Below are 13,164 nucleotides of genomic sequence, written 5' to 3'. Positions count from 1 at the left end.
TGTGTAGGAGGGGGTGCAGGTCCAGAGATCTGGGATTATTCCGAGACTCTAATGTGTTGCTGATGAAACATGATGAAGGACTGAATGTTGGTGTGATCTCACCTCACCTGCCTGATGCCCCCACCTCCTCCCCCTCGCTGGAATGTCAGATATTCCCAGAACCGGCCTACTGCTGCTGCCTCACGCGCACGCACGCACACTAATTTGTTGATTTTAAGTTGAGGAGCTCAGAGGGGTGAGCTCATCAGTCCTCCGCTTCCTGGCTGCGTGCCAACGATTTGACGAGCGCTGACAGACACGCGCGCACGCACACACGACGTTACGTCGGATCACAGTGTGCTCCTTCATAAACGGTGTCATTAACGGAGTTATGAGAATTTTACCTGCTCAGGTGAACTCCTCCTCCATGTATCCACCCCCACCCACCCGTTATATGACGTCAGCTGTCGGCGTCAGCGTGGCGGACAGTCTGAAGGCTCGGGGCCACCTCCCGTTGTTGCCCATCAGTCACACAAGCACGCAACTCCTGCTGATGCGCACGAGCAGCGTTTTCTTTGACTAAAATACTCAAAGTGTTTTTATGTGACCCAAACATTAACAATAAACACTTTTTATTTAATATGTTTGTTTGGGAGACACCTTGACTGTCCTCCCTCGTCCCTTCCCCCTGGGTTTCACGGGTGAGGCCTCGCGCCCATCCCTGGTCTCCGGGCTACATTTGCATGCAAAGTGTGTTTGACTTCTTCAACTACCCCCACCCCCCCACCCCCACAGACAAAACCCACTGTTTCAACAAAGAGGAATGTCCTGCTACTCATTAAAGACAATTAGGCGCTCCCAACAATGCGGGGCCAATTTCGGTGTCATAAATCCCCTGTTGGTTTTAGAGGTGCTGAAATTGCTGTTTATTTACACAACAAGATGTGTGTGTGTGTGTGGGGGGGGGGGGGGGGGCACATGCTTAAAATAAAATAATTTTTATTGAGCTAATAAAGCACCTAAATTGGTGCAAATGTACGCACCAATCCAGGGACATGAAATATGTAATGCGCTTTCAGAATATTCCCCATGAGTTCATGCACGTGAGGGGAAATTAAACAAGTTCTCTTCAATTCAGAAGTCCTCTGACTTTTCTATTCTGATAGATGTCTGTCTTTAATCTGACACTTTGGAGATGGATTATCTGATTGTTCCGTCCGTTTGAGCGGCACGAGGGACAGATCTGCTACAAATGACCGCGCTGATTGATAAAGTCCTTTTAGCTTTTCGGTGCAGGGAAATGGAAATTGAAAAGAGCGGAGCGAGCGGGGACGCGGCAGCGCGCTCAGCCATTGGCTCAGCGCGACGCTCCGCCCCGCGCGCTCCTCATATGGGAATCTACTGGCGCCAGGCGCGTCAGTCTGCGCCACATCTCATTATTGAGCTCGAGCGCAGCGCCGCGGCGGAGTCCAAGGTGCGTTCCTGCCATCGAAACCGCAACAGGTAGATCAGATCCCAACGAGCTTTACTCCTGCGTTTTTTTTTGTTGTTTTTTTTTAACTGCAAGCTTGTGACGCGTTTACGTCACGAGGAGCCTTTGCAAAAGTTTATTCTACGTGTCATTTGATACGATTATAAAAAAGCTGGAGGAAAAAAGGTGCACGAGGTCATAAATAAACCCTTTCCTTTTGTCTTTGCAGGCATCACGAAGGAGAAAAACAGGACAGCGTGCGCGTGCTGTTTACGGATTTTTCTTCCAAAGTAAACAAACCCAGACTTTTACAGTCCAGGAACTATACTTTTTTATTTTTATTTTTAAAGAGGATCGAGTCTGCTTGGAGGTAAACAGAGACACTCAGAGAGAGGACATGGAGGTCGCAGCGGCGGACCAGTCTCGGTGGATGGCGCACCATCACGCCGTGCTCAACGGCCAGCACCCGGACTCTCACCACCACAGCCTGAGCCACAACTACATGGAGCCTATGGCGCCTTTGCTGCCTCAGGACGAGGTGGACATGTTTCTGAACCACTTGGATTCTCAAGGGAACCCCTACTACACCAACTCCCGCGCGAGGGTCACGTACAGTCAAGCGCACGGTAAGACGCGCTCCTGTGAAAACTCAAAACACCGAGATTATTTCTTTAACACTTCATCTCTGGAAAAAGGGTGCATTTATTGTTTATTTTGAAATTGTTTGTTTAAAATAAAATTAAAATAAATGCCCTGCTGTTTGTTAAATCCGTCTAAATAATTTATTTAAAATAAAATGTTTAAAAATGCCCTGTTTTTTCTGGAGTAATTCAGCAACAAATAAAGGATTTCTAGCAAATGACAGCAAGAGGAAAAGGAAGTATGTCACTTAACCCCTGTGCTGGGGCAGGAGCTCGGCAGGGAGAGGGAGGCACTTCCCGGATATAAAATAAAAAACGCAAATTTACTAATAACAATCTTTTAGTCGGAGAGCTGCCGCGGGGGAGACGCACTGCCCAGACCTGGACACACTTCTTACTTTTAGTCGGATTGTATTCTCACTTTCAGATCGTGCTGTCAGTTCAGGGAAACAATTGAAGATTTGCATTTAATTTCGTCAACCAGAATATTTTACTCAGAAATAAATGTCGGATTTGATTAATTTCGAGGATTTAACTGGTGAGTTTTATTTGAAGGCAGAAGGTGATTTATAGGAGATGATTTAAATAAAGAAAAGTATTTGTTTGACTGATTTTCAGCTCGCCTCGCTGGGAATCAGGTCTGCAGGCCACACCTCATCCACAGCCCGGGGATTCCTTGGTTGGACCCCGGGAAGGCCGCCCTGTCCGCGGCGCACCACCACAACGCGTGGGCGGTCAGCCACTTCAAGCCGGGCCTGCACCCCGCCGGCTCCGGGTACCCGTGCAGCAGCAGCGCCGGCACGGCCTCCGTGTCCTCCCTCACCCCCGCGTCCCACTCCAGCCCGCACCTCTACAGCTTCCCCCCCACCCCGCCGAAGGACGTATCCCCGGACCCGGGCCCCACGTCCCCGACGTCCACCTCGAACAGGATGGACGAGAAGGACTCGCTCAAGTACCAGGTGCCGCTGGCGGACGGGATGAAGATGGAGAGCTGCAGTCCGCTCCGAGGCGGCCTGGCCTCCATGAACAGCCAGGCTCCGGCCACCCACCACCCCATACCCACGTACCCGGCCTACTCTCTGCCCACACCCCACGAGTACAGCGGCAGCCTGTTCCACCCGGGCAGCCTGCTGGGGGGCTCGGGCTCCAGCTTCACGACCAAGTGCAAAAGCAAGGCCAGGTCGAGCTCAGGTGAGTGTCAGTGCTCCTCCTCCTCCTCACAGATCAAACTCAAGACAGATATGTGATTATCAGAGGATACATTTGTTTTAAAAGTCTGTCACAGTGCTGGATATTCATCAGCTGTTTGTAAAACTTATTCTTCTTCTTTATCCCAAAGAAACATTTGTGTTCTGAAAACTGTAACTCCAGCTGTCTGATTTAAATAAGCCTCCATTCCTACAATAAATGTTGTTTTTCTTATTTTTTTTATTACTAACACTTGAAAAAAAAAAGTTGTAACTTTTACAGAATTTTCTTATTTATTTTTTACCATAAACCAACACTTTTTACTCTTTTATTTCGTGCCATCACTTTTTCTTCTCTCGGTTTAAAACGTGGCTTTTTATTGCGCCTGGAGAATAAAGTAGTCACGACGCCCTGGCTCCTTCCATATCCTGTATACCTCTGAGTGAACAAATCACGACCCCCCCCCCCCCCCCCCAGCTCCAACAAAGCACGCAGGCGACAGAGCCCTGCTGTTTGTGTTTTTAAGCGCGCAGACAGGCGCAGCCCAAAGCTGTGAACTCACTTCTCTATGTGAGAATGCATGTTTTTCTATTTCAATTTATTTAATTAATTAATTTATTTTTGCACAGCATTGAGCAATGATTTATTTAAAAACATTTTTTTTTGCTCAAAAAGTTTTGGGATCAGTAAAAATGTGCTTGGAGAAACTTGAGAGAGAATCCTCTAATGGGAGGGAAAGTGGTTTGTAATGAGTTTGTAATTTCCCTACATTGTCCCAGCTGTGGTGCTTTGAATTAAAGAAAAATAACAACTGCAGATGTTCCAAATGCAGCCGTGCAATTATCAACATTGTCATCCGTGCTCTTAACTCCACCTGGGAAATGCTGGCCTGATAATCTGAATCTGTTCTGATAGACGAATGTTAATGCTGTGACATTTCCAGCATGCTGGTCACACTGGTGCCTGAACCAGCAACACAAACACATCTGCCTCGGCATAAAAAAAAAAAAAAAAGAAAAGCCTCTTATCTATCAAACGTGATGCCCTGCTCGGGTAATGGTGATTGACTGTTGTACAAAATGCCACAATGACATTTCAGCTGTCAACACATTTACCTTACAGTGATGTGGCTTCCTGTCCGACACCACAATTCTTCCCCACCTAGCGCACAAAGCTTTTTTACCTTCCCATTTTTTTTATTTCAACACTAAACATTGCATAAGACCCAACAAGTAAGTCATTGCTGGTGAATATTTAGTGCATTATTAAACTCACGTCAGCCTGGACTTGTGCAACACTTAAAAAGGTGCAAAGATGCATTTCAAAAGGAGCCCAGCTTTGTGCTCGGGTCCATTGTAGAGCGAGGGTGGGACTCTGGGTGTCGCTGGCATTAAAACAGGAATAATGAGATGGTGCTCTGGGGACAGATGGATTTTTGAATTAAGTGACTTGTCGGTGCAGCAACAGGCTGTTTGAAGTCAAACCTGCATGGGAATGAATAAAAACAAGTTACACAGAGAAGAATGAGCAGATCTCCTTCAGGTGCTGCTTCAACTCAACTCTGGTCTCACCGTCACCTGAAGACCTTTAATGGCAGCCAAGAGGCATGCAAGGTTTCCATCAAAGGTGCATTTAATACGACCAACCCACACATTTCCACTCAGGGGTGCCACTCGATGAATAATGCAGTCCTAATTTGATGGCGAGCCTCATTCTTCTTGTTGGACACCTCTGGACATGTTCTTGTGGTGGATCGGTTTACACGGAGGTGTCCATGTTCATGACAGCCGCTCACACTTGGTTCACCTGCACGCTGATATGGACATTGTCACGATCCGATTCTTCGTCTTGCAGTGCCATCTGGGGTCAAGCTGGCGCCGGACAGCTGCTGCCTCTGGCAGAGTGTGAATTTTTTAATTATATAAAATTTCTCCCTGTGCCCTCCTCTTGAACTCTATGCAGAGGGTCGTGAGTGCGTGAACTGCGGTGCCACGTCCACCCCTCTGTGGCGGCGGGATGGGACGGGCCACTACCTGTGCAACGCCTGCGGACTTTACCACAAGATGAACGGCCAGAACCGGCCCCTCATCAAGCCCAAACGGAGACTGGTGAGTTTCACCCCTGCAGCTCCACTCGCAGAGCAGGCACCCAAATATGAGCACAAAGCAGATGACGGCAACACAATTCCAGGAAAGTTATATTTTCCCTATGATCTTCCTGGAATTGTTTGTCCCTCTCGCCCCCCGATGATCCGCCTTCATGGCCCGTTACAATACTGCTACTATTGCCATTGTTCCTCCTATCGTTATTGCTGCTCCTTCTGATACTGTTACTGATACCAGAGTCCAGGCTGCTTTACTTAACACCATGTTGGAGGAGATAAAGCCACAACGACACACACTATGACTGTTAGAGATCCATATCCATCCATCATCTATCTTATCTTTCCAATCTAATTAGTACATTTTAGCCTCTTCATATATATATATATATATATATATATATATATGGAAAAATATATTTTATGCTTTTGGCTGTGCTGTCAATAATAATAATTATAATAAAAATAAAGAATCTACACACAAAATTCTTTACTTGTCCAGACTCAAAATTTAAGTAAATTCTTGGGTGTTTTAATAGTTTTTTATTTATAAATTCGCACCAACTTTGCATTGTAATAAACACACACAAATAAATCAACTTTTTACATTTTTTCCTAATAAATTTGTGATGTTGTTTCTTAAACAGACATTACAATAGTTTTGTGACAAAATGTCAGGATATGGAGTAAAGTAGAAGTTATTGCTTGCTTTAAGTCTGGGCTAACTTTTGCTTTTCATGCTTTAATTGGTGATAAATGATGTGCACTTGTTGTTCTGAACTCTTTAAAAAGTGTTTTTGTTAATCAAATAGAGCAGCCAGGCTGGTGATGCCATAAGTTTCCATCTTAATCAACGTGACATATTTGAGTAATTTGCTTTTAGAAATCCTTTTTGATCTCTTTTACTAACAAAGAGTCTGGAGGATGTTTTCTCCATATTCTGTTCTTTTTTTTTAAACACACCTAAAAAAACACTGAAAACAATTCAAATATTTTTTTAAATTTAAATAAATACCAATAAAAAGGAGTTTAACAGAAATATTCATTTGGTGCAGCTCTCTTCATGAAGCCTGATTAGTGCAGAGTCTGTGTCAGGAGCAACTAGACGATCAGTGAAGGGCTTTTTAAAAATATTTAAGCTTTATGGTCATATTCTCTGTATAATTATTTTTCCACCGGCTCTCGGCCTGCTGAAGTGTTTTTCAGAGTTGTGTTGGGGGGTGTGGGGGGGGATCCAGTTGTTTCCTATCCGGATATCTGGCCGGCCCAGATAAGGAAGTCAGGCTCCCGGCTGTTTCCGCCTTCAAGCCACGCGCTGCATTCTCTGTGGCCGCGCCGACATGTACCTAAAGACACGAGCACAACACCGGCTGGAGGAGCCGCGCATGCGCGAACAAACGGGCTGCACGTATCAAGAACCTGGATATATGCAGTTTATAGTTCCCAGAGGCAAATTGTTAATGCGCAGCCTCGTTTTGTTTGCTTTAAATACTTATATTTAATTTTGAATATTTTAAAAAACACGACCATGAAGGCCAATGGCAGCAAATCCACCTGAATTGAATTAAAAGGGAAAACCTGGATGCTGCGTGGAAAACAAAAGAAAGAACCGGAGGGCGTGCGCATGTACAGCTTAATGTTTCTCATTATGCGTAAAGAATTGATCTGCAATGGACGCGGGGGCGCTTCGTGCAGCAGGACATCGACTTGTGCACAACTTGGAAACCAGAGCAGCTCTCCAGGTCTCCCTGAAAACTTGAGTGGGAAATATATTGTATGGTAACACTTTACAATAAGACTCTCTTTATAGAGGGCTAATTAATAGTTTATACGTTAATTCCTCTATAAACACTTTATAACTCATTAATAATCGTTTATTAGGCATTAATTAAGAGCAACAGAGACAAAACTGACCAGTTTCTTGCCAAATACTGAGTCAAATCTGTTCACTTATACATTTCATCTAGAGTTGTTGTATTAAACATTTCTACGTTACTACCTCATAAGCATTTGTAAACCTAATTTTTAAAATTATATAATATTAGTTGTAGCTACTATAATGCAGTAATAAAGTACAATATTATACGCTAAAGAATAGGTTTACAAATGCTTATTGTGCTCAGAAGGTAGTAACTTAATCTGAAATGTTTAATATAATAATAAACTCTAGATGAAATATATAGGTGAACAGATTTGGCTCAATATTTGGCAACAAACTGGTCAGTTTTGTCTCCCTGTCATTCTTAATTACCATATTTTTCAGACTATAAGGTACATTTAAGATCCTTGAATTTTCTCAAAAATCGAAAGAGAGCGTATGTATTAATTCTGGCTGTGCTTACTGACCTCGAACCGATTTAATGTGGTACACAGCGCTCAAAAACCTGTCAAAATGATCTTATTTTGCTTAATGCATCTTATAGTCCGAAAAATACGGTCATGCATAATAAACAATTATTAATGATTTATAAAGTGTTTATAGAGGAATTACTACAATAACGTATCTATAAACTGTTAGCCATCTATAAAGGGAGTCTTATTGTAAAGTGGTACCTGTTGTATAAATAAATAAATAAATCGTTCTCAGAATAAATGCAGCTAATTTTACAGGAAATGCATTTTACTGCCCATAAACTGGAACCTAAAGACACAAGTAAAACATCATAGTGTTTATATCTCTAAAATGTACCCTAATTAGCAGAATTGATACTGAGTGATCCTTGATTAAACTGTGGTTTCCCCTGTTTTCCTCAGTCTGCTGCCCGGCGTGCTGGAACCTGCTGTGCCAACTGCCAGACCACCACCACCACCTTGTGGAGGCGCAACGGGAACGGAGACCCGGTGTGTAACGCCTGCGGCCTTTACTATAAACTGCACAATGTAAGTGGAGAAACACAAACACACACAGAGACTTTAGGCTTTGGGAGTGAAAGTGACCACAGAGAGAGCTAACTGGTTAAGTGGGCGGACAGATCGATCCGGGAGCCTGTTCCCCCTGTGGAGCAGAACCCACCGGTTCTCTTTTATTAATCCATCGTTGTTTGAATGGGGGGCGGTACTCCCCAGAGAGGGCGCGGGGTGGGACTGTTATTCAGTTGTAACGGCGTCGGTTACACTGATGAGGATTTGTCTGAGGCTGCTCCTTTCACAGCCAGCCTGTCCTCAGCTCCATGAATTCATATCGACCAGAACCGTTCTGTTTGGTGTAGACAATTAAACAAAAGCTGAAAAAAACGCCCCCGACTCGCTTCATAATGCGGCCATAAGATATGCAAAACAGCTGCTCGTTATTTATGGCGCTTGTTTTACACTGGAGTCGTCCATACGCAGGCTGCTGTCTGACAGGAACACATGGAAATGATGAGTGGAAGTGCAACAAGTGAAATACTTCTGCAGCAAAACAACCTTAAACTGCTATAATGTGGTATTCAGGCGGTCAGTGCTGCTTTTGTCTGAGCTCATGTGCTGCTCTCAACAGGTCAACAGACCCCTGACCATGAAGAAGGAAGGCATCCAGACGCGCAACCGCAAGATGTCCAGCAAGTCCAAGAGGAACAAGCGGGCAGGGGACGGCTTTGATGAGCTGTCCAAGTGCATGCAGGACAAGGCCTCGCCCTTTTGCACTGCGCCCGGCCTCACCAGCCACATGACCCACATGGGTCACCTCCCCCCGTTCAGCCACTCAGGACACATGCTGCCCACTCCCACGCCCATTCACCCCTCGTTCGGTCACCCGCACCACTCCAATAGGTCACCGGTCTGGGCTGAACCTCACTGAGGGTCCGTTTAGACCCAGAGACCCCTTCGCCAGTAGGAGCCACCGCATCTCCATAAACACTAAACGGCCTCCGCATCACGCCAAACGCTGAGCAGACTTGTGTACAGTGGAAGGAGAGGGGCTGCTTCCTGTTGAACTGAGGCTCACGCCATCCCCGACCCCACTGACGGGACATGACAGAGAGCAGGACTTTACTGGACTCTGTTCCCAAGAGTCTGGGGCTGACAGGAGAGGAGTGAATAGAGACGCTTGTCATTATTTTTTATTTTTTACTAAGTCACTTTGGTACCCACCTCTCCCTGACGCCCTAACAGGAGAGAGGTCTGAAAAAGGAGCGCTGTTTTCACCTCACGTTCATGACGAGCAGCCTGTCCCGCCTGCTGTCCAGAACTGCTGTGGACAGACGGACAGAGACAGACTCATCCGTGCTGGAAGCTGTCACTGACGAGCTGAGAGCTACAGAACCTGTAAAACGGCACCGATGGAACCAGAACTGTCCCCACATGCTGGATTGTACACCACCACACGGCTCACCTGTTTTGGATAACAGTTTTATTGGTAAGAAAAGTCAAAAGAAAACACGGTAAATAGAGTGTTTATAAATGCTTAATTGCTATTCTTGTTGTTATATTTGATGTTATAATTATTGCTACAATAATTTATTTTCACTCTTTAAAGCTTTCATCAGACACACATGGAAACGTATGGGTTCAATTTCATGGTTATTATGAAAAGAAAACACTGACCTGTCTCGGATTAAAAAAAATAAAAATAAAAAAAAAAGTCCCTGAGCTGTACGGTTTTATAATTTTTATTTTCCATCTCACAAAAGAAAAATAAAAGTTTAATACTGAAATAGAGTCTGCCTTGATTATTCTTACAGATGATCTTTTTATAACTATAAAAAGCAGTTTGTCAGTGATCGTGTTTGATGTCAGTAGTTTGGATCTGTACTTGCTGATGTTACTTTAAGGTCCCAGTTTCACAAAGAGGACATGGTCATTAAAATCATAAGTGATATCAGATGCATGGAGGGAAGCTCTGTGATCCCTAAAGCGTGGTAATGCGTTGGTCAGGCTCCTCCTCTATCTGTGCTGGCTCGTTGTTAAGAGAAGGCCTCTTTGTGGAGCGACGGCCTCAGGCTGGACCATTGTGCCCAGACAGCAGGCTCCAGCGAAGGGCTCCGGAGTCACACACAGTCATGCATATGCACATACCCCCCCCCCCCCCCCCAATGCTCTTACACATACAAAAGCACAAACCTAATTCACACCCTTTTAAGCTAAATAACCTGTGCAATGTGTTTATTTTTCCCTCCTCGTGTCTGGAACAGCCACATTCTTTATGTGAAAAGTCCTGAGTCATGAGTGTTTTTCTCTCAGCCTGTCAGAGTGGTCTTCTCTCTTGGCCGTGGTGGCTGGAGTGAGAGGAAGGACAGCGGGTCTTTAGTGGGAGAGAGAAGAGGAAGGAAAGGCAATCAGGCGACCTGAGCAAACACATGGGGGTCTGCTCGAACCCCTCCACACAGATGTGCTCGCAGCTGAGGCTGCCAGGAAGCAGGCGTTGACTGTTTCTCCCTCATCTCGCCCGCTTTTTCTTCCTCTTTTGTTTATTTTTCTTCCACGCTCCCTCTGTCTCAGCCTCCATGCATTCTGTTTGTCTTTTCTTTTTTCTTTTGCTCTCCTCCTTTCTGTGTCACTCGTTCTGCCTCCCATTTGGACGATTACAGTAAACTGAAAGGGATGGGGAAACTCTGAACACAGCCAGCCACTAATGAGTCTGCTCGATTAGGGCCAATTTTGGGTCATCATCGCTGAGTTCAGCGTGCCCTCACACGCCCACAAGCTCAGACTGTCCGATTAAAACGGTCTCGGCTAAAAGTGGACAGCTACCTCTTCCTGAACCCTCCACCCTGCTCACATCTGCTGGAGTTTCCCACAGGTCTGAGCGGTGCAAAATGCGACACAAAGAGATCAGGATTTATTTTATACTGAAACAGTGTTTGTGCATACTTGGATGCAACGCTGGATGGATGCATCAGTGTCTGGAGGGGAGGGATTCTCTTGCTTCACTTGCTGGACACCAGTAAAATGTAATGCACGGTTGCCAGTGAGCAGTCCAGCCATCTGTGTGCATCGCAGTGGGAGCAGGGCCGAATACGGGCCACGACTCCACTTCTGCTGCAGCCCGCTCGGCCAAGCTTGGCCAGGCTCCCAGAGCCTGAGGAGGGGGGAGATGCAGAAAGCAAGCCCTCTTCAATGAGGCCCTCCAGAGGGAAGGAGCAGCCCTCCCAAAAATAATACAGCAGTCTGGCAGGCCAGAGACTCAAATCACAGACAGGAACATGCAAATGCACATACATGTGAGGACGGTGCAGAGCTGCAGCTCAACACAGCTGTTGGACTGCGAGAGAATTTAAAGCAGACTTTGTTTAATAAAAAACGTACATCAGCTGTGTTTCCATTAACTGGTGCAGATCAGATAAGGTGGCCAAATGGGTGATGTTGTGTGTGACTGGAACAATGTGAGACGATAAGAGATCAAACAACTTTTAGAGAAAGAAGAATAGAAATCAATTCAATTTGCAGAGATTGTTCTTTTATGTTAGTGAGTGTTTTTATTTGCTGGAAACCGAAACGGCTCACACAACCAGCCTTGTGACAAACAGCTAACGTATGAATATAAAAGTATATTTCCTGTCTGCCTCAACCATTTATTTTAGCCGACTTGTTTTTGTGTTTGTCATTTACATCCTCTGATATTTAACAAAAACTGAAAAACAGATGGGCAGCACGGTGGCGCAACTGGTAGAGCTGCTGCCTCTCAGCGAGCAGGTCCTTGGTTCAAACTCCGGTCCAGGGGCCTTTCTGGGTGGAGTTTGCATGTTCTCTCCGTGCATGCGTGGGTTTTCTCCGGGTACTCCGGTTTCCTCCCACAGTCCAAAAACATGCATGTTAGGCTGATTGGTAACTCTAAACTGTCCCTAGGTGTGAGTGAGAGAGTGAATGGTTGTTTGTCTCGTTTGTCTCTATGTGGCCCTGTGATGGACTTGTGACCCATACAGGGTGTACCCCGCCCCTCGCACAGTGATTGCTGGACATGGGCACCAGTGACCCCCGTGACCCAAAATGGAATAAACGGGTAAAGAAAATGGATGGATGGATGGATGAAAAACAGATGAACAAAATGTAATCGGACATTAGATACTAAAGAGTTAAAGACCTGCAGCATTCCTCCAGGGCGTTTCAGATTAAGATCACCTATAGTGCTAACAGACTAACAGGGTTGACGCCGACACTTAATGCAAAAGTTTTAAGCAAAGTCCTCATGGCATAAAAATCATTTGTGGTATATCTTGTGAACAGTGGAGGTTACACCAGTTTTGCTGAGGGGGCCTGGCTGGGGCCAGAGGTTTTGTCAGAAAGGCACAATTGAATTTATTATTAATTTATTATTTTAATTTATTTATTAATTGTATTTTTATTGTAATCAGTACATTCTTTCATTGTATTCTAAAGCGCTATGTATTCTAAGACTGCAAATTAGCTGAAGCTAGATGTCTTGTATCACATTTTCCCATTTTTAAAGGCAATGTTGTCTGTATCGTCCCTGTTAAATAAACATTAACAAACAAATGTTTTGTTTTGTTGTCAACATCACAAACCTCTTGGTCCAGCACTTGTGGATGCACATATATTCTCTGTGTGTGACGCACACTTTGCTTGTATCGCAGTCTCAGCTTCCTCACTCTCAGGATCTTCATCCGTCTCTCCTTCCATCTCTGTGCCCTCTCTCTGAACATCTCCCAAGTCCTCTGGATCGCTCTCTGTGGTGCTCTTAACTTGCTTCTCTTCAGCTCTCTCACCAACATCATCTGGCTCTGTCTCAATGTCTGCCTCATTCTTATTCATCTGTCTTGTCCAGAAGTAGGACGCAATGTCCTTTTTTCCTCTTCATTTTGCACTAAACACGACATGCAATGGAGAGGAATACATATACACACTAT

At 45.1% G+C, this 13,164-nt stretch overlaps 1 protein-coding gene across 2 annotated transcripts; it reads left to right on the top strand.

Annotated features, from left to right (window-relative positions):
• Nucleotides 1-1,434: 1,434 nt before the first annotated feature.
• gata2a (GATA binding protein 2a) lies at nt 1,435-9,725 on the top strand. Of its 2 annotated transcripts, none has more exons than XM_037679251.1 (6): nt 1,435-1,482; nt 1,680-2,076; nt 2,710-3,282; nt 5,242-5,387; nt 8,135-8,260; nt 8,859-9,725. In XM_037679251.1, the coding sequence occupies exons 2-6, from the start codon at nt 1,848-1,850 to the stop codon at nt 9,156-9,158; spliced, it is 1,374 nt and encodes a 457-aa protein (XP_037535179.1). In that variant the 5' UTR covers nt 1,435-1,482; nt 1,680-1,847; the 3' UTR covers nt 9,159-9,725. The 2 variants fall into 2 exon arrangements, with proteins under 2 accessions (XP_037535179.1, XP_037535177.1); XM_037679249.1 differs by having other exon boundaries at nt 5,230-5,387.
• Nucleotides 9,726-13,164: the final 3,439 nt, after the last annotated feature.

Source organism: Nematolebias whitei, chromosome 7, assembly GCF_014905685.2.
Source record: "Nematolebias whitei isolate Nwh7 chromosome 7, NemWhi1, whole genome shotgun sequence".
In the NCBI taxonomy this organism is placed as follows: domain Eukaryota; kingdom Metazoa; phylum Chordata; class Actinopteri; order Cyprinodontiformes; family Rivulidae; genus Nematolebias; species Nematolebias whitei.
The sequence above is the reverse complement of the archived record's forward strand: the minus strand, read 5'-3'. Positions and strand labels throughout refer to the sequence as shown.